Source organism: Ciconia boyciana, chromosome 1 (genome assembly GCF_034638445.1).
Source record: "Ciconia boyciana chromosome 1, ASM3463844v1, whole genome shotgun sequence".
NCBI classification, from domain to species: domain Eukaryota; kingdom Metazoa; phylum Chordata; class Aves; order Ciconiiformes; family Ciconiidae; genus Ciconia; species Ciconia boyciana.
The window spans coordinates 60,599,942-60,618,101 of NC_132934.1; the positions used below are offsets into that span (position 1 = coordinate 60,599,942).

The window sequence follows — 18,160 nt, forward strand, 5'->3', positions numbered from 1 at the left end:
TGAAGAGGCTGCTGCCACAGGACAGCCTGCTGCCACAGCACGCCTCACTCCCCACTGCCCCTCCGGAGGGCTGGGCGGGGGTCTGCCACCACAGGCCTCTCCTCTTACTAACCCAGGTGTATGAGGCAGCTACCAAGCCATACCTATCTTGAAAGGTCAGGTCACCCCTCACCGGTTTAACCCACCCCACCTCTGTTTTCACTGGGCCACTCATAGGACCAAGGCTTACTTGTGGTGACAGCCTGACTGCTGCCCGCGCCCCCTCAGGGTCCCGCAGAACTTTCTAGAGGCGCAGGCTTCGCACCGGCGGGGCAGGTGCTGCCTCCCCGCGCAAGGGGCCTCGGCTTCCCCTGAGCGAGCCCCCCCAGCCCCGGCGGGGCCGCTTCGCCCCGGGCGGCTGAGGGGCAAGGAGGCGCCGCCTGCCCGCGGCACTTACCGATGTCGGAGTTGCAGAAAGCGTCCTGCGGGTGGATGGGGACGCAAGTGCAAGCCTCCACCACCAAGTCCCGCAGGCTCCAGCTGCAGAGGAACACGACGAGGAAGCTCAGCCACGCCGTCATGTTGCCCCCGAGGTGCCTCCTCACTTCTGCGGAGCAGGAGGGCAGCCGCTGTTTTGTTCGCCTGACTTTATTCTCGCTGCCTAACAGCCTGCGCGCCGCGACCGCCTGCCTCCCTCTTCGCACTGCCCCCCTCTCTCTCTCTCTCTCTCTCGCTGGCCTCGGCAGCGCAGCCTTCGCTCGGCGGGACGACGCAAGCCTGAGGGCACAGCAGGTCCGCGGCTCCCAGCGGCTGAGGGGTGCGCGCCGATGCGATGCCGAGCGGTGCGGAGCTGCGCGGCGCCGTGGCGGGCCGGTGCGCGGAGTTATAGCCTCGATCGCGCCCTCTCGGGCTCCGGGGGCGCCGCCGCGCCCGACCAATGGGAGCCTCGCATTACCTCATCGGCGGGAGAGGCCAGCGGGCCGGGGCGGGGCCGCGGCCGCGGCTTCAGCGCCTTATAGGGAATAGTGCGGGGAGCGCTGCGCGCGGGCGGCGGTTGGGCGCTGCGCGGCCGGTGGCGCAGGTAGCGCGCCGCTCTGAGGAGAAGCCCCGGTCCCCAGCCTACGTCCCCTCCGGCCGGTAGTGCCGCCGGGGGGGTTGAAACTCTTAAAAACTACTTGTACCTCCGAGGTACCGGCGAGTATTCGTCCCGCGGCCGTCAGTGCCCGGACGGGTCTGGCCCCGAGGAGTCCCCCGCCACCCCTGTCAGGACCTGCCTCCCCTCGGCCGCCCCGCTCCCCACCTCAGAGTGCGAAGAGGCACCTGGAAAACACACACGGGGTTTGTTGTTCGATTGGAAAGCTTGGGCTGTTTCCCTCGAAACCACCTTGGCTGTGTGGAAGCTGATTTTAAACTAGAGGAGGTGAAATAGTATTCTAAAGGGCTTTCAGAAAGCAATCAGAAAACTCAAGAGGAGTGTGCAGTGTGTTGCTTCTTTTCCTCTTTCAACAAGCAGTGAAAAGAGGATGGAGGAAAAGAAGGACAAGACCTAGCTGAACCATAAACCAGGATTTAATCCTGTGTTTTTTAATCCTGCTCAAATGCTCCTTCTTCTCCTGTCACCCCACCACCACCACCCATCACTTCCCCTTCTCAGGGCTTTCAGTCAGAAAGGGGTCATAAGCTGCTGAAACCGAGCTGGAAAAAGCAGTGTCCAATCTACCCAATATACTCCCAATATTTAATCTCAAAGTATATTTTAGCAGAGCAGCTTTAGTGGAATTTATAGAAAAGTCCCGTTTGTTTTGTTTTCCCTTATCCCATTTTGGAATCGTAAATTTCTATCAGTGGTAGAAATGTAAATGTTACAGAAGAGCTGGGACTGTAAGGAAGGAGATTGCCAGCTGCAAGATACAGACAGCCTTATTATCCTGCAAAGGGGACTGAGGGGTGATTAATCACAGTATCAAACCAGTGTATATAATGTCAGAGTACTTTCCACAGGGTTTACAAGACTTAAGCATGTCTAGTTATAAATTATGCTGGTATTAAAGGCCAGGGACCAGCTGTCCTAAATTTCTAAATAGTCAGCTAAGTCTTTAGATTTACAATTCTGCTCCATCTGGGTGAAGCACAGCCTGCCTACACCTTTTCTTTAATCATACTGTCCATATAAAATTAAAACCTTCAGTCTTACAGAAACACAGGCTTTTATTTGGAGCATCAGTACATAAAAGCTTCAAGATGAGTCTTGCTAGTAGAGATCAAGGTTACAATGTTAACAGTGGGAAACAGGTTCCTACCCTTGCTGTGGCACAGGCAACCTGCTTCGCCTCACTGTGCTTCAAATCCCAATCTGTGTAACGGGGATAACAGTGCTGGGAGCTTCTCAGGAATGTGTATTAGTGAACACACTGAAAAAATCAGATGGTGTTGAGGTGCTAACGGGTCACATAAGTAGGTATGAGGCAGGGTATTAAACACGACATTCGACTTAGACACATCAGTGTCTGAATTGTTGGGCTCCAAATTGCAATATGAGAAACCCTATGCAAAAAAACTCCTTAGGTACTTGGACTGTCTGCTCAAGGTACTACAGCTGAAGTTGCATCTGTCAGATTGGACTGTCATTTCAGTCTCGCTGGGTGTAAACAAGGAACAACCCCACCGACCTCAGCAGAGTAACATGGAAGAAAAATGAGGTGTGTCTGGCACTTTCATTTTCTCTTTGTTGTTGTAAAAAGTTTGATATCACCAACATCATGATACACCTGGCCTATCAACATCTCAGATCAGTATCTGAGAGAAGTGGAGTTATTCCACAACCTGACACTGGTGTAAATAAGAGAGAGTTTGGCCCACACACAACTAGATTATAATCACAGCTCCAGCACCATCTCCCTTCCCTCTCTGGCCAAGTAACTCCTCTGAGTATGTTTCTTCATTTCTATAATAACACCTTTCCTGCGTGTTTTGAGGACTAACAAGCTGAATGCTTTGTAATAAGCTTTAAAGATGTTGGGTGCTGTGTGAATGCTGAGTGACTATAATACACAGATGCAGCACACGTTCAGAGGAGACTGAAAAACAAACCCTTCAGTGATCTTCTCAATTTCTGAAAAGGGAGAGAAAGGGGGCTAGAAGTTACTGAAGTTACACAGGGCCCTCCAAGGCATGGAAGTAGCTCCTTTACAGTGAAACTGACCAAGCTTGTTAAAGTGACATGGAGTTTGTGCTGATTACAGGATCTAGTTCACTTTTCAGATACAACCCAGAGAAGTAATCTGCAATTACTTTCCAGGATGAAAAGGAGTGCCACAGCTTGATTCAGTGGCAGGGCATATCTGTTTGGAAGGGATGGCTGTCTGTGTGTCAAGGCTTACCACTGTCTTCTATACCAGTATTTGAGAGGTGATTCAGAAATTTTTTAATGCCTGTATTAGCATTGCCTGGAGTAGTAGTACCTGTGTTCAATAAGTTAGGACGTAGCTGATTCACCTGCTTTTCTGACACCTAGATATTCTTTTGAAAAAGAGATGAACTTCTCTATAGTAGTAGGGAAGCAGGTTTTTCAACCAGGACTGGATACTGTACAATAATGACAATATTTATTTGCCGCTTAAAGGGTACATTTCATACACAGAAACCAGAGTGCTTTATTTTTGTAAATCACAGATAAATAATAGTCAGGAAAGCTCAGTCTCGCCAGTGGCCTGCTGAGAGGCCTTGGTTAAATCATTTAACCTGCTTGCACATTCATTTTATCATCTTTAAATAGAGATATTGTATATTATCTGCTGATAATATCTATTAGATATTCGATATTAGCCTCTCTCCTTTAAGACCTACCAGTAAAGTGCACTCTGGAAGAGCCAGGCAGGGGTTCTGAGTGTTTATGTATATGAGAACATTTTGATAATGGGGTCAAAGTAACACAGAAAGTCAATGAAGGAATTGAAAGGAGAACTCTGTGAATTCCCGCTCTATGCCCTGTCTGCATGGGAAAAACTGCAAAAGGAAAAAATAAAATAAAACATAGCATTCAGCTCCTTTGCCTAGATAAAACTTTAAGCCTTATATGGCCATAAAAAATGTAGCAGAGAAAGAACAAGAAAATAAAGACCTTGATCTTCATATGAGAAAATTAAAGTTCACGTTTGGTTAATGTCACCAAATAAAGAAATCTATGTTCTTCCAGTTCTCCACCAAGAACACACTGTTGAACACAATTAAGGATCTCTCTGCTTTACTGGGCAGCCACACCACTTCATGCTGTGATCTTGTCGGATCCCACAAGCTAAGCATGACTGGGCTGGGTCAATAGTTGGTGTGAAAATTCCCGGGGAAAGCCATGTCCTGCAGGTGTTGTTGACTGAGCAAAGTGGCCTCCTTCGCTCAATCCTGCATGAATGTGTAGAGACAGTGCTAGGGGGCACTGCGCTGCAAGAGATGGTTGCATTTTTTGCGGATGAAGCTAGGTTTCTTGCAATATCTAAAGAACCCACTCTTTGGAAAAGGAAAGATGTTAAGCTGCGTGTCTTGGTTAAATTTCAGGAGAGAGAACGACCTTCTGCTTCCATAGATACTCACTGCAGTTTACATCAGGAGCGTATTAACAATATCATTTTCCTTCCACAAGTCCTGCTTGTGGCTGGAAAGGACCATCCCGGAGCTAGCTGCAGAGGCTGAGATAAAAACACTTTGGGATATTCCTTCAAGAGGCATAAGGTGTTGCTGTAAATGAACTAAAGGCATATTCACTTCCCTTCTGATCACATTTCATTGTGAGGGATGCCAGGCGCTGGCAGAAAGCTGCTTCTGAACTGACAAAAGCACCTGAACGTATGTAGTACAGAAGGGCTTCAGCAAACTACAGGAACTGCTGGCCAAAAAACACAGAGAGAGAGGAAAGAAAGGCAACGGGGAGGGGGAGGGAGAAAGGGATGCCCCCACTACCACTACCAGAGGAAAAAAACCCTGACACATGTAGTGGCTGTAAATGCTTCAGCTCATCACCAGACCTCAGCTGGCTTAAACTGAGCATGGCATGAATGAAGTCAGGAGACTTTGGCCTGCACTCCAAACAGTCCTGCCACCTCCATGAACAATATATTAATTTTAAAAGCTTCTGAAGTATGGGCATTTTTCCATTTTAACTTTTCCACAGTAACTTGACTTGATTCATGAGCATGGAGTCCTGCCATTAGCATTCCAAATTGTCCCGCTGCCAAGTTGCTCAAAAGCCTCTTCTTGTCCTAAAAACTTTTCTTGAAGTTGACAATCCTCATATCTTTTACACCAGCTCAGCATCACACCCTCCAGGAGATATCATTGTTTTTCTGCTTTTATGCAGCAGGTGGGAAAGGATAGGTGCTTTTAGGAGCCATCTGATGTCCTTCTTTACAGCACAGTCACGCCATGTCATGGGGCAGTACAGAGTGGTCATGCATTGCATTAGCAAAAGACTCTCATATTTCCTGATTATCTGTTTCTTTTTCAGAATGTCTGTTTTTTCTGACACTGTCCTTTAAGAATACTGTTTTGTTTAAAATGTTTGTATTTGATCTGATTTGTGTGAAAAAGGTTGCAAAAAAACTCCTCCTCTATTAATTCCTCTGTTGTATCAGTAAACTTCATATGCTACTTAAAATAAGAAGACTCTTTCTTCAAAAATGTCTTTGATTCTATAAATACATATGAAAAAAACTCATTCGATCTCTTTCTCTGAGGTTGCAAAGGAATTGTCACCTTCCTATCTGCAAGCCAGACATAGGTAACACTCTATCCCATCCCAAGCTTTTAATTAGAGGTACACCATTAAACCTTCATCAGATCTAACGGCTCTATACTGTGTTCAGTCTTCAAGGATCCTTTACAGATTGTGCTTTAGAGAGCGCCCAGCCTGGGAGCAGACCATAGGCACCATATGTCACCAGGAGTATTACATTCTAAAGGATTGTAGAATATGAAATCACCCTCTCAGTCGTGTGGGGATCCTCCAGTCAGGCTGTGATGTGGCATCAGTTGCAGAAGGGCAACCAGGAAATATCTTTTAACAGCCTTATCAAGCTGAAAATGTTTCCTTTACATGACTGCGCTCTTTGGCCCCAATCCAGCAAAACACTAAGGCACATGTTCAACTTTAAGCACACAAGATGCTCTACTGAAGTCAACAGGACCGTTTACATGCACAAAGTTAAATATAAGCTTAAGTGCATTTCTGGATCGGGGCCAAAGGGCTCAGCACCATGCAGGGTTCAAGCCAGGAGGCTGTGATTAGATGGTCTGACAGAGTCCGGGGGGGAGGACACGACGTGATTTGCTTGGCTCTACCTGCCTGTGCCTCATTCCAAGCAATTAATTTTCTCTCATTTTTGTTTATAATAAGTTTTTCCATTTCTCTTGCTTTGCTTTCATGCTGCTGTAGCCATTTCCAAACTGAAATTTTGTTTTTCTTTTTTAAACCCTTCTAAACTGCATCAATAGCTTTAAGTGACTGAACAAAGAGATTTCAAATAGATGAAGTGCTTCAAATGGTAATAAGAGCTGGTGTTCCCAGAGCTTTGGAGGCTGGCACTAAGCAGAGAAGAGAGTGAGCGCGATTGAAAATCACTTTTCTGTTGTTCCTTTGTATGAACTGGTTTCTGGCTTATGCAATGCACAGTAATTAAAATGACTGGAATGCCTCACATTTTTAAGAGAGCTTTAAGGCAGCTCTGTGGCATTGTGGCCAGCAGAGTTCATGAGCAGATTCATGGCTGCAACCAAGATTTGACGTTTCTATCAGTGTAACTTGAAGAAGACAATATCTCTGTAGAGGCCCTGGAGGGGAGTTTGAGGAAGAAGGAGTAGACACAGAAAAGCAGTAACATCTGCTCCCTGCATCAGCTCCATGAGCAGCTATGGGGCAAGCCTTCCTTTTGGTGAGATGAGAGCCTGAAGTTTGGTCTGGTCATCAGAGATCTCATTGCTTTCTTTCACTGTAGCCTTAATGTCCTGCCCAAATTCAAGTGTGGGACAGCACTTGCACGTTCTCTATCTCTCACTGTAATATTGGTTACTCATAGTGCCTCCTCCTAGGTACTGTACAGTATGTCTCTCTAGAGAAATGTCTCTTTCCATGAGAGAGGGTTTGCATTTGAGTAGTGGCCACTGCAGTTGCTGGGTGTATTTGTGGGGGTCCAAACAGCTCCCTGATATTTAGCAGACAGAGAGCCTGGTAGACTGGCAAGTCTCTCTGCTTGCAGGAGGTTGCTCTCCCTGTGATGAGGTTTACTCTGCTCAGCAGTTGTAAGGGAGTATCTTGCTGCTTTTCAGTCCTCCTGGCACAGTCCAGAATTTCATTTTCCTATTTTCCATTTTTGTAATTGAATGTGGCTGGCCACTGCATCTCTGGTCTTCCCTCAAGAGTTGGCCTGGCTTCTCACAGTGATGAACGGCCACAGAGTAGCAGGAGAGCTGAATACAGCCTCTTTCGGGAGGGGAGCTGACTGGCCTGAGGATATGACCTTTTTGGCATGTTGAGCAACCAGATCCTTCTCCCCTCACCTCTCTGCCTCTCACCAGCCTTCTGAGGACACGGATGGAGCCCACTCCCCCATCTTCCAGCATAATCTTTCTCCCCTTCTCCTACACATAGAAGGGCACTGTCAGGATACAGTGGTGTCCACAACCCTGTGTGAGTGTAGGGAGGTAGAGAAAGATCCCAGGCAGAAGACAATAATCCTGTATCTCTTAGACCATCCTGAGGCTAGCAGAGCTGCTGTCCCTCCGTATGCAGTAGGCCAGCCAGTCCCTAGGATGTGCCACTGGTTTTAAAGCATGTTGGAATCCTCTGAAATCACCATACTTGCGAAAAGCAGAAAGAGCAGCACCAGGGAGCTGGCATTCCTCTTTTTGTTACATTAATAAACCTGGAGACAGTGTCAGACTGTCAGGTCTGAAGGAAGGGTCTTCTCTTTACCTGCAGAACAGGTGCAGCTGCAGGAAAAGCTACTGTCTCTTGCCCCTCTCTGCACAACCTGTAAAACCTTCCTGCAAGAATAAGCCAGCCACTTCATCCCCATAGTCCAGCTGTTAATAGTTTCTCACCTGAAACTGCAAATAAAGGTGTTAGTTACAAGAATGGTCTCTAATGATGAGGATAGTGTCCCAGCAGAGAACGAACTCAGCGATTCCTGTCATGCATGTCAGCACATGGGTGTCAAAAGTGAGAAACAGTTCCTCTGTGTGGAGATCCCAACAGAGATCGTTGCCTTGGCACAGGATTTTTTTAAAATCCACATTGACTTTTTCAATGCTTTTGTTCCTGTGTTCCCAAAGCAATCCTGTATTCTAAACAGCAGCTGACCGCTCACTTATGGCAGGGCCTTCCCACGCAGACTCAAGGTCCCAGCCAGTAGAAGCTGGGGGATTTCTGATGTGAGATTTCAAGGACAGATCTCTTTCTTCTCTGGAGCAAAAGGCAGCACTTCTGCTTCCTCACTCTTTGGGAATTTTTCTCCATAAATCTTGGTGTACAGTGTGAGACAAAAGATGAGGAGATGGTAGATCTGCAGCCTGGAGTGAGGACTCAGTCATTTGTTTATTGTCTTGTTTTTCCTGAGTGAAGAGCAATACATTCATCAAAGGACCTTTTCAGGTCAGCAGTGTGAGTTCCACACCTAATGTATTAACGTCAGGAGTGAAAAGATCAGTGTTTGATTTAGCACAGATGTGTGAAAATAGTATTCTTTCTCCACTGAAGACAGAGGGAACAATCTACAGCCCCTGTTCCCCTTTCCTTTAATCTGAAGGCCCTGAGCTGTCCTTTAGTTGTGACTTTCTATGTGCTTCTGAGGGGTGGTTCAGTGGGGGACACAGAAGCATGGAAAGACATCACACTGTAATTACAGAACCTTTCTGTTCATTTAGCGAAGTAGCCTGGGTTTCCATTTCATTGCGAGTGATAACGGGTATTGTGCAGCAAGAGTTAATCTGTAACCAGATACAGCGTGGCTGGAGGTGAAGCCAAGAAAGGAAAAGAGCAAACTTCCTCTGTTTTTCCTTTGCACTGAATAAAAGTACCTTTACCAGGGACCATAGGGCTAGGATTATGATCACATGCTTTTATTAGCAGAAGCTTAAAAAAAACAGTGTCCTATACTGACAGAGTTCAACTCCTTTTGATTTTAACTCTGTTTGTAGCAAGAGCAACATGGTATCTCACAGTGGGGGTGCTCTTCTGAAGGGGAGGCACACTGTGTGGGTAAATGTACTTGCACCCCACTGGTACTACCCAGAAAGAAGGACTTCCAATGCATAGCAGAGGCAGCAATGAGAACTACCCAGAGCCAGCAGGAACCAGGAAGGTGTCGAATGTATGTACAGATTACGTACCAGGAGTTGAGCTATGAAGGTACCAAAGCTTGAACATGTGCCCTGAGCAAGAAAACACCTCTCTGTAGCTCTGCTTTTAGTAACAGTGCCACCAAATCTCACACAGACTGTTGGCCAGCAGCTCGGTGTTAGCCCAAGTGCCCTGCTGTGGGAGCCTGGACTGCTCCAGTGCAGTGGTTCATCACAAGTGCTGAGGCTGGAGAGGTACTGAACATTTTTAGTGGCAGCAGGTGTCCAACACCAGCTTAGTACAGCACATTTTCCTCTCCTCTCCTCCCCTCTCCTCTCCTCTCCTCTCCTCTCCTCTCCTCTCCTCTCCTCTCCTCTCCTCTCCTCTCCTCTCCTCTCCTCTCCTCTCCTCTCATGACTGTTGTGCCTATGGCTGACAGTTGGCTGAGGGGCTGCTCCACAGCATAGCTCCCATTCTTGCCATCTCCCAGGATCTGCAGCAGTGATTTTAAACAATGCTTAAAGCTAACTGCAAGAAGAGATTGAGCTCTCACCACACAAGCCAGGGAGGCAGGAGGGCTCTCCCTAGACACCTAGCTGAGGTCAGTGAGGAAAGTGGTCTCAGTGTAAAAGTTCTGCAATGCACAGGAGGGATCTACAGTTTTACTCATGGGATAATTCATGGAAAACAACCAACAAAGAGTCTGAGCAACAGCAGTTTCTACCAACAGAGGAGTGGCTCTCCAGCAGACTTTCCCCAGCACCCAACAGTATAAAAGACAGTAGATAGACAAGCATTTTATGTATTTTCATTTAAGCTGTGTCTTCATGTTCTGTAGATTACAACTGAGCATTTTTTAACCAAAATCTTGCTTCCTCTTTTCTCAGTTCAAGTTCAGCGGAACCACCACAGTCCCACTGAGTGGAAAAGGAAGGGAGGGACGGAGGTCTGCTCAATGCAGGCAAATCCTTAGTGCAGCTAGAATAGGAGGCACTAGTCTGGTCTCACTTATCTCACAGGATAGCTATGGGTATACCTTCCGAAGGCATTACAATTCTCTCTCCCACTGTTCAGATCAAATGATCTATTGCAGCAGAAAACCTTCTCCCACTGATACTTACATAAAGTCACTTTTGTTTCAAGGAATTTATTGTGGCAAAGAAGCAGGATCATCAAAAAGAGCACAGCCTGCCTCATAGAAGGAGAAGGAGCAGGCTAGGAAGGGAATTTTTTACTTCATTTGAAATTGGTTTCCCCATCCGGAATAAACCTTCACCTCTGAACATCATATATAATGGCAACTTTAGTCTAGAGGGGCTAGTATAGCATTAGCTGTAAGCAAATACCACCACAGAGAGCTGGCTGCAGGAAGCAAAAACTTATTCCCAGTGAATGCAAGAGCATTTCCTTCTCCTCCTTGCAGAGACAGAACCTAGCTCCTTAACTTAGACAATGCCTCCAAGTCCCCTAAGGTGTTTCCACAAGTATCAATGTGATTACGTTAAACAGTCTTTTTACAATTTCCCCCCCCCCCCCCCCGAAACTATAATCTGAAGGACAGGAAGACATAGCCATTCAGTTTTATTTTCAGAAAAGGCTTTTGAGAGTAGGAAGGAGAAAAGAGATGAAGCTGGTGCTGCAAAAAAACCCTTATTCCATCAGGCATTTTTGGGAAGGAGGAGGGAGGGCAGCTTTTAAAGCCATACCTATGGCTGCATGTAAGGGATAGTTCTCAAAGGATTCCCTTAATCAGATTCTGCAGAAGATAGGCTGTCTCTCTGTAATTCATTCCATGTCTTATTCTAAGGCCATATGCTCTGGTCATGTGAAGATTTACAGTCTCAAATTTACTGGCTCGGAGAATCTAAAAGAATTATGCAAGAAATCATGTACCATGATAACTGAGGCCTCACACAGCCGTGCTTTCTAAAGACTGATTCTAACTCGATATATGGCCCCTCTAGGGCTTTGTAAGCCCTTCTGGGGAAGAGGGAAGGGGAGAAAAAGGGAGAGCTGCTGATCATTGCCATATGTGAGACGCATCCCTGTCTGCACGTGGGTGTGACGTCCATGTTGTCACAGAGGCTGAGCTCTGCATAGCCCCCCTGTTTCCTGTTTCCAGTCAGCATCTTGCTGCTGGAGCAGGGATCCCACATAACTCTGCAGTGCAGTTACAAAAGAGGAAAATGATGGCCAGTGGAGGGGGAAGGGGTGGGGGAAATCCTCTTAAATAGCCATGTAGGATGTCTGGGCAGGGATGTGAGCCAGGAGTCCTCAGAGGCAGTAGAATAAGTGGGAGTTTAGCAAACAACCATTTTCTTTCTTTGACTGGTGTTCCTCAGAGACCTCAGCACTCCAGTTCTCAGAGCTAATTTTAGCTATTTGTGGTTGGCCTGTTCCTAATGTCCCTTTCCTATCTCTCACACACACTGAACCTTGGGATACTCTCTGTGGGCTGACAGATGACGTGAAAACCTCTAATCTGCAGGTCAAATATAAAAAATGAAGTGGGATCAGGAAACTGGAAGCACGATTTGCTTTTTTCCAAATAAGGGAGATACATTCATATTAGAATTCCTTAGCATACCAAGTTTGTGGATTTTTTTTAAAGTATATGAGGGGAATGACTTATTCTTGAAAGTTTTATGGTAACCACCAAAGATGTTATCATCCCATGGACACTGCCTTTCCTATGCAGACTATGACTGACATGCTTTCATTATTTATTGGCACTGCTCTTCTGTAGAAAAACCAAAACCACATTGTCCCAAACACTGTACTGATACATAACAGGCAGAGCGAGTCCCTGCCAAAGGGCATACAGTACGTGTTAGAGAGGGTTCAAAATTAACACAGCGGCAATAAAGCTGTGATGCCAGGAGTGAAGGAGCTTGCAGCATGTGGCATTCATACTGCAGATGCCATGTTCATGGAAGTCTTGAGTCTTCCCTGCTTTACCCTCCTGTGATGATTTGATGTCAATGCTTTATCTTCCACCAAATTCGCTATACAGTCTGTGATGAATCTGATGTCCAGAGGCATGACAGGGTACAAAAGGAAGGTAAAAGGTTTAGGATGACTCCTCCTGTTTCAACCAAGTTTTCTCAGAAACATGAGCGACAGGTGGCATTCTTTCTTCCCCTAAATTTCCTGTGGATTCCCTCTCCTGATCTCCCCTCCTCTCCACATACAAATCTGTAGAGGATGCTCTGCAGGCCCAAAGTGTATGCTCCCAGTGATGTATGTGTGAGACTGGGGACAGTAAAAGGGCATATGGACCATTAAGGGGTGTGGAAGGGATGCTGGCTCTGCTCTGTAAGAAAACTAAGTCCAGGGCCTGGGAATCAGATCAGTAACCTTATTTTCAGTTGATAGATTTAAGAAGGCTTTGAGTCAGGTGAGGAATCCTGGGAAGCTGTTTAGGAGGAGAAAAAGGTAGTAGTTATGTCCTTCAGGGACAGGAGAGCACTATTCCTTGAGCTGACAGAGGCCAGATTTATGTTATTAATTGGGCAGACAGCCCTGGTTTTGTATTGGACCGGAAATAAAAGACTGACTAGGATATCTTGGATAAGACTGCCTGTAGCACTCTGCTCTGGCTGGCAGTAAGCAGTCAGTCTGCATATAAAACAGACCTAATGAGCTGCCCATCGCTCTTCTTCATGCCCTGCAGGTATTTCCCAGGTGAGGCTATGCTGCACAAGGAGCTATTCTCCACTCTACAGAGACCCAGCCAGGACACTGTAGTCAGCATCACTGTTAGCAGAGGCATAGACAGGCTGCTTGCAGTAGGTACAAGCCCAGCAGTGAGCAGAGCGTGTGGTGGGGCACAGAGGCCATCTCATGTTGTCCCTGGCTTCCCACAGATTCCTGGGAGCTCTGCTGATTGCTGAAGATCCCCTTCATTTTTAAGAGCAGTGTGGGCAGCTTGCTTCACTTTTGGACAGAAATAAGTCCTGTCCAAACTGAAGGAATGGGTGGGGGGAACCTCCCCCCCATACACACCACCTACAGGTTTTCCTAATAATCCCTGGGCAGATGGACACAGTCATGTGAGTCCTTGAAACTCTAAATGCTTTGTAGGAGTAGCGGGTGTGGTGCTGTGGACATGGCCAGATATACGTGTTGCCCTTCACAGAGAAGCTCACTGTCCTCCCAAAGACTGAATATCAACAAAATCCTTCCTGTGGGGACTTCCAGCTCTGCCCGAGCCAGCTGTAAATTCCTTTGAGGCTGAGACTAAGAAAATTGGAATTCTGGGAGGACCTTGGTACAGTCCCAAAACCATTTCCACTGAACCTTCCCAAAAATATGGTTTCTCTGACCCAGGAATGTGAGCTCTGTAACAATGGCAAAGCTGAAGTCCTAGACCATTGGCATTAACTAGTATTAGCTCATTATTTCTTTGTGCTCTGTCTGCCTCATCTAATATGAAAATCATTGTCCCTCTGGGAGACATCCTGTCTTTTTGTTCCATTTTTGTGTAGCACCTGGCACAATGGGATGCTAGTATTTGAGTGGGGTGCTACCTCCATATAAACAAATAAAAAAATTAGTGGGACTCCTAGTTTCTCTGTTTACCGCTTTCTTTTCGAGTTGATTATTTTCAAGTGAATAATCATAAAGCATCTGAGTTAGCACAGCAAAGCTAATGGCTGCTTCAGCCAGGAAATGGCTGACAAGTGGGGAAAACAGGGACTGGCATATAAATTGCCATAGCACAGTGGCACAGAAGCCATGAACTGGTACGGAGTGGCTGAAGCAGGAGGTAGCAGAAAGGTAGCTACGTATGCAGAGAGCTCCTCAGCCGGTCCAAACAAAGCTGGAAGAAAACTACATTTGCTCTAAGGCAGGTGAAGGTACAGCCCTTCAAACCCAGGACAGCTGGCCACCCTGACCACAGGACCTACCAGCTGCCCCCCCATGTGCCAGACCTTGTGTTTTTGTGCCCTGTCCCTCACCATCTGTTTGTCCTTTTTATGGGAGTGGTGCCTACCAGTTGTCACCCTCTGCACGAACCAGTTGAAAAGTTTGGCTCCCCTACTGTGACAAGTTTCCTGCACATTTTTTGAGCTTCCTTGCATGATACAATTTATTTTCTGAACATCTGCAGACTTCCCCTTTTAAACACAGAGGTTCTGGAGGGACATAACACCTCTGGGAGTGAATGCATTCCCCAAAAGCCTTCCCCATGATGTTGTGGCCCCAATTGTCAACACTCTTCCCTCCAAGGCTGGAGAATGCAATCCAGGCCTCCCTCCCCTGCCTGTGGCATCTCCAAAGCAGTAAAGTCTCCAGCGAGCAGCCAGCCAGAATAGCCACCAGCATGCTGGGAAGGGCATGTCAAGGGTGGGAAGAAAGAGTGGCTGCACCACACTGTGTTCCAGGCACATTTAGTTGGCAGATGGTGCCTAAGGGACTATAAGATGCTGGTGTATGTTTAGGGCAGCTTCTGGGCTACTTGCACTCACACTGATGGCAAAATGATGGTATGTAAGGCAAAATGATGCAGCTGCAGCCAGCTCTTAGGGGCTCTCTTCCTTCCCACCGCTTGTCAGCAAAGCCTGAGCAGAGCAGAGAACCTAGCTCCACATCATACCACTTCTACTCACGACTTCTCTGGCTCTTCCTACCTGCTGGAGTAGGAGGGTGGGTGTTTCAGTGAAATCCTCCCTCCAGGGTGAGGAAAAAGGCAGATAAAGAACAGCCAAGTGGTGTATTGTGCTCACACTCTTCCTTGCATCCTAAACAAGACTCACAGACTGACAGGAGTGATCTTATTCACTTGTGCTCATATGGAATACAGACAAGCACCAAAGGGGGGAAGGCTGTCAGGGCTGTTCTCAGCTCTAGAGCAGTCCTTTGACTGGACTGGACTTTTTTTTTTTTTTTCCCCCAGATGAGAGGCTGGTCAACACCACCCCTAAACTCACCTCCACCCCCAAATAGCTGTTTTGCCAAAGGGTGGAGAAGCAGACCTCCTGATTGAGGGTGGAGCAGTTTGAAGGGGAGGAAAGCAGTGACTTCACTTTTTATTAAGTAATAGCAGAGCAGGGCGTGCGTCACTCTGAAAAACAAGACTTTGGGTGGGGGCAAAGGCTCTCTGCAGCATCTTACGCATGGAGCCTTCCCCTTTGTGGGAAGTAAGCCGAACACACCATTCTGAAGAGAGAATTCAGAAAGTCGAAGATGCAGTAGGTTAGACACCTTATAATCTCATTTAAGGGGATCCAAGAAGAGCACCAAGGTGAAAGGGCACATAATGGTGAAGGTGGTTTGGGCTAGACTTTAGGAAACACTTTTCACCAGGAGGGATGGAGGACCATGTGAATAGATCAAGTCTATGTGAATGGAATAGCATGGGAATAGATTCAAGTCCATGTGAATAAAATGGGAGTGAAAGAGTGGGCTGGCCGCAGCGCTGCATCTGGCCCTTGGCCAGGGCGAGGCAGGGCATGGCAGCATCAGGGAAGGGGTTGCTGTCTGCTTACCCTGGAACCTGGTCAGCCTTGGCTGAAGCACCAGTACCACCACAGCTCAAAACACCCTGCAGCCTTCTCTTACTCGTGTCGTTGGCCCAGTCTCTGTAAGGAATCTGAAACTCTTGGAGTGTATCTCTCTGGCTTGTCCCTTCCTTGGTGCCAACACACCATTTACTATGCAAACAGGGCAGCTCTGGCAATTTTTATACCAAGGAGGATTCTTGCCCTGGCAAGGGAATTCTTTGTAGACAGAATGGAGCTCCTCAAGCAGCACACGGGGGGTCAGCTTCCACAGGAGCAGATGGCGCTAGGGTCCGTATACAAATACCATGGGGGATGATGGCAGAATAGACAAAGGTGTCTTTCACGGAGAGTTAGCTGCAAGGGGACTGCTGTTCCTAGGTTGGCAACAGCCTCTTCTCAGTCCTGTGCTAGTGAACGAGTATCTCCCCAAGTAATCCTTTCCCTGCAGCTGACTCCTGCAGGCCTGCATGGGCAGCCTCAGGCTGGTCTGTAGCCGCGTTCCCTAGGGCCTCCTAGATTCAGTTGGCTTCTGCCAGTCCTGACTCAGCTACTGAAAGAGTCTCTCAGGCTTGAGAGCAGTCTGGTATGTTAGAGATCACTCCAGGCTGTTCTCACCATCATAAGAGTTAAAAGCAGTCTTAGATTCCAAAGGCTGCAAATATAACAAACATTTTCATACTGCTTATACTGTTTATACTGCTCTGAAAGCACAGTCTCCAGAGTGGCCATCAGAACAGAAGCTGTTTCACAAATGGCCATGGGCTGGATGTAAAATGCCTTCCTGATGGCTCTGGGCAATGCTGATGGCATGATCACAGGGTACCTCTGGCCCCGCTTACAGTAGGGACATAACCAAAGCCACTTCTTTCCTCTCCTAGTCCCCCCAGGTGAAACTCAGAACACCTTGACACCATCCTCCAGAGACATGACAGTGTGGGGGCACACCTACCTAGCATTCCTCTAGCTAGCACAGGTATCGAAGCGTAGTGCATCGGTGCTGGCATGTGGTTCACTTGTTGAATATTTACCCAGGATCTTGCCTGGGCATGTTTGACCTGTCTTGAAGTCCTGGCTGTTGCGTTTGGACTTGTGCTACCACTCAAATGAGTTATTTTATATCTGGTTCCTACACACCTTCACATACTGCAACCACACACGGTGAGCAGGTCTCAGATGCAGTCAAGAATTCAGGCTCTGCTTAGCAGGAGTGTAAAAAACTGCTAGGTGTTCAGGCCCTTTATCTATCTTTTCCCTATATATAAACTGAAACCCCAGTTTTGCTGTACCAAGCTCTCAATGGCTCCTCATGCAGACTTTCCCTAGAGACTCACCAAGGTTGCAAAGGACTCAAACACAAGCAATAAGCCGCTTTCCCCACTTCTGCCTCAAGTATATGAGAGAGGGGAAAGATAAAAAATTAAGGAAGCAATAAATGTACCCTTTCTGCCAGACTGATTGACAGCTTCAAGGGCAGAGTTCAATTTCTAAGGATCACTAATAAACAGAATTTTGTGTTCCCACTCCCAACCTGAGAAAATTAAATTAACTGAGTGTTCAGAGAGCTCTACTTCCTTGCTCACAAATCATAAATGGCTTAGCAGAGCAGCACTGTGTTGGAGATAAAGAAGAAAAGGACAAAGAAACATAAACAAAATAACAGGCATCCACTAACTCCCCCAGCGATACTTGCCAAAGTCCTCTCTCATTGCTTGCTGACGCAGCTCCCACAGCAGACCATTGCTTCCCCCTGCTCTAGAAACGCTCCACTCGCAGCTGCCAGTTTTGGGGTACCGCCACTCACCTGCTGGGTAGCAAAGGCTTCTTCAGAGCTGGAGCTGAGCTGGGTGGGAACCCCTGACCAGTCTGTCCAGCTTGCTGCTTCTTGTAGCCGTTCTAACTCTGTTAGCGGCTCCTCTTAGTGGCTCCAGCTAAGCATCCCCCATTGCCCACAGTTCCTGCTAGTCACTCCTAACCCTCAGTGAGTCCTGGCTTTTTGTTGCTCAAACACAACTTCTTAAACAAACTTCCCCGGCCCTCTATTTTGCTGTATTTTTACCTCCCAAGACCGCAAATTATTACATGAAGCTAAGGGTGGTCACCTACTATGGGCACAGCTAGTCCCAGCTTGTCACACCTTTTGAAATTCATATTGTTGTCATTTTTATGTTGAGATTATTGTCCTTTTCTTATACAAATCCTCCCACATGTGGTAGTATATAAAAATCAGAATGTACAGGTATTAGTAGCCTCTAGGCTTTTTCAGCTCCTTTTCTCTCCAACTGAGGCCAGCACAGCAGTCCTTCTAGCTCTCCATCCCTCTGGGCCTCCTTGCTGGCAGGCCAACAAAACA

General features: G+C 47.1%; 2 protein-coding genes across 2 annotated transcripts in view; one reads left to right on the top strand and one right to left on the bottom strand.

The window, feature by feature from the left end:
- Nucleotides 1-859, bottom strand: part of TIMP3 (TIMP metallopeptidase inhibitor 3) — a 41,917-nt gene extending 41,058 nt beyond the window's left edge. The window contains exon 1 of the mRNA XM_072870307.1: nucleotides 437-859. Coding sequence (XP_072726408.1) covers nucleotides 437-560 — 124 coding nt within the window. The 5' untranslated portion in view covers nucleotides 561-859. The remainder of the gene's footprint in view (nucleotides 1-436) is intronic.
- SYN3 (synapsin III) overlaps nucleotides 1-18,160 on the top strand; it is a 206,733-nt gene that overhangs the window by 114,042 nt on the left and 74,531 nt on the right. The window lies entirely within an intron of this gene.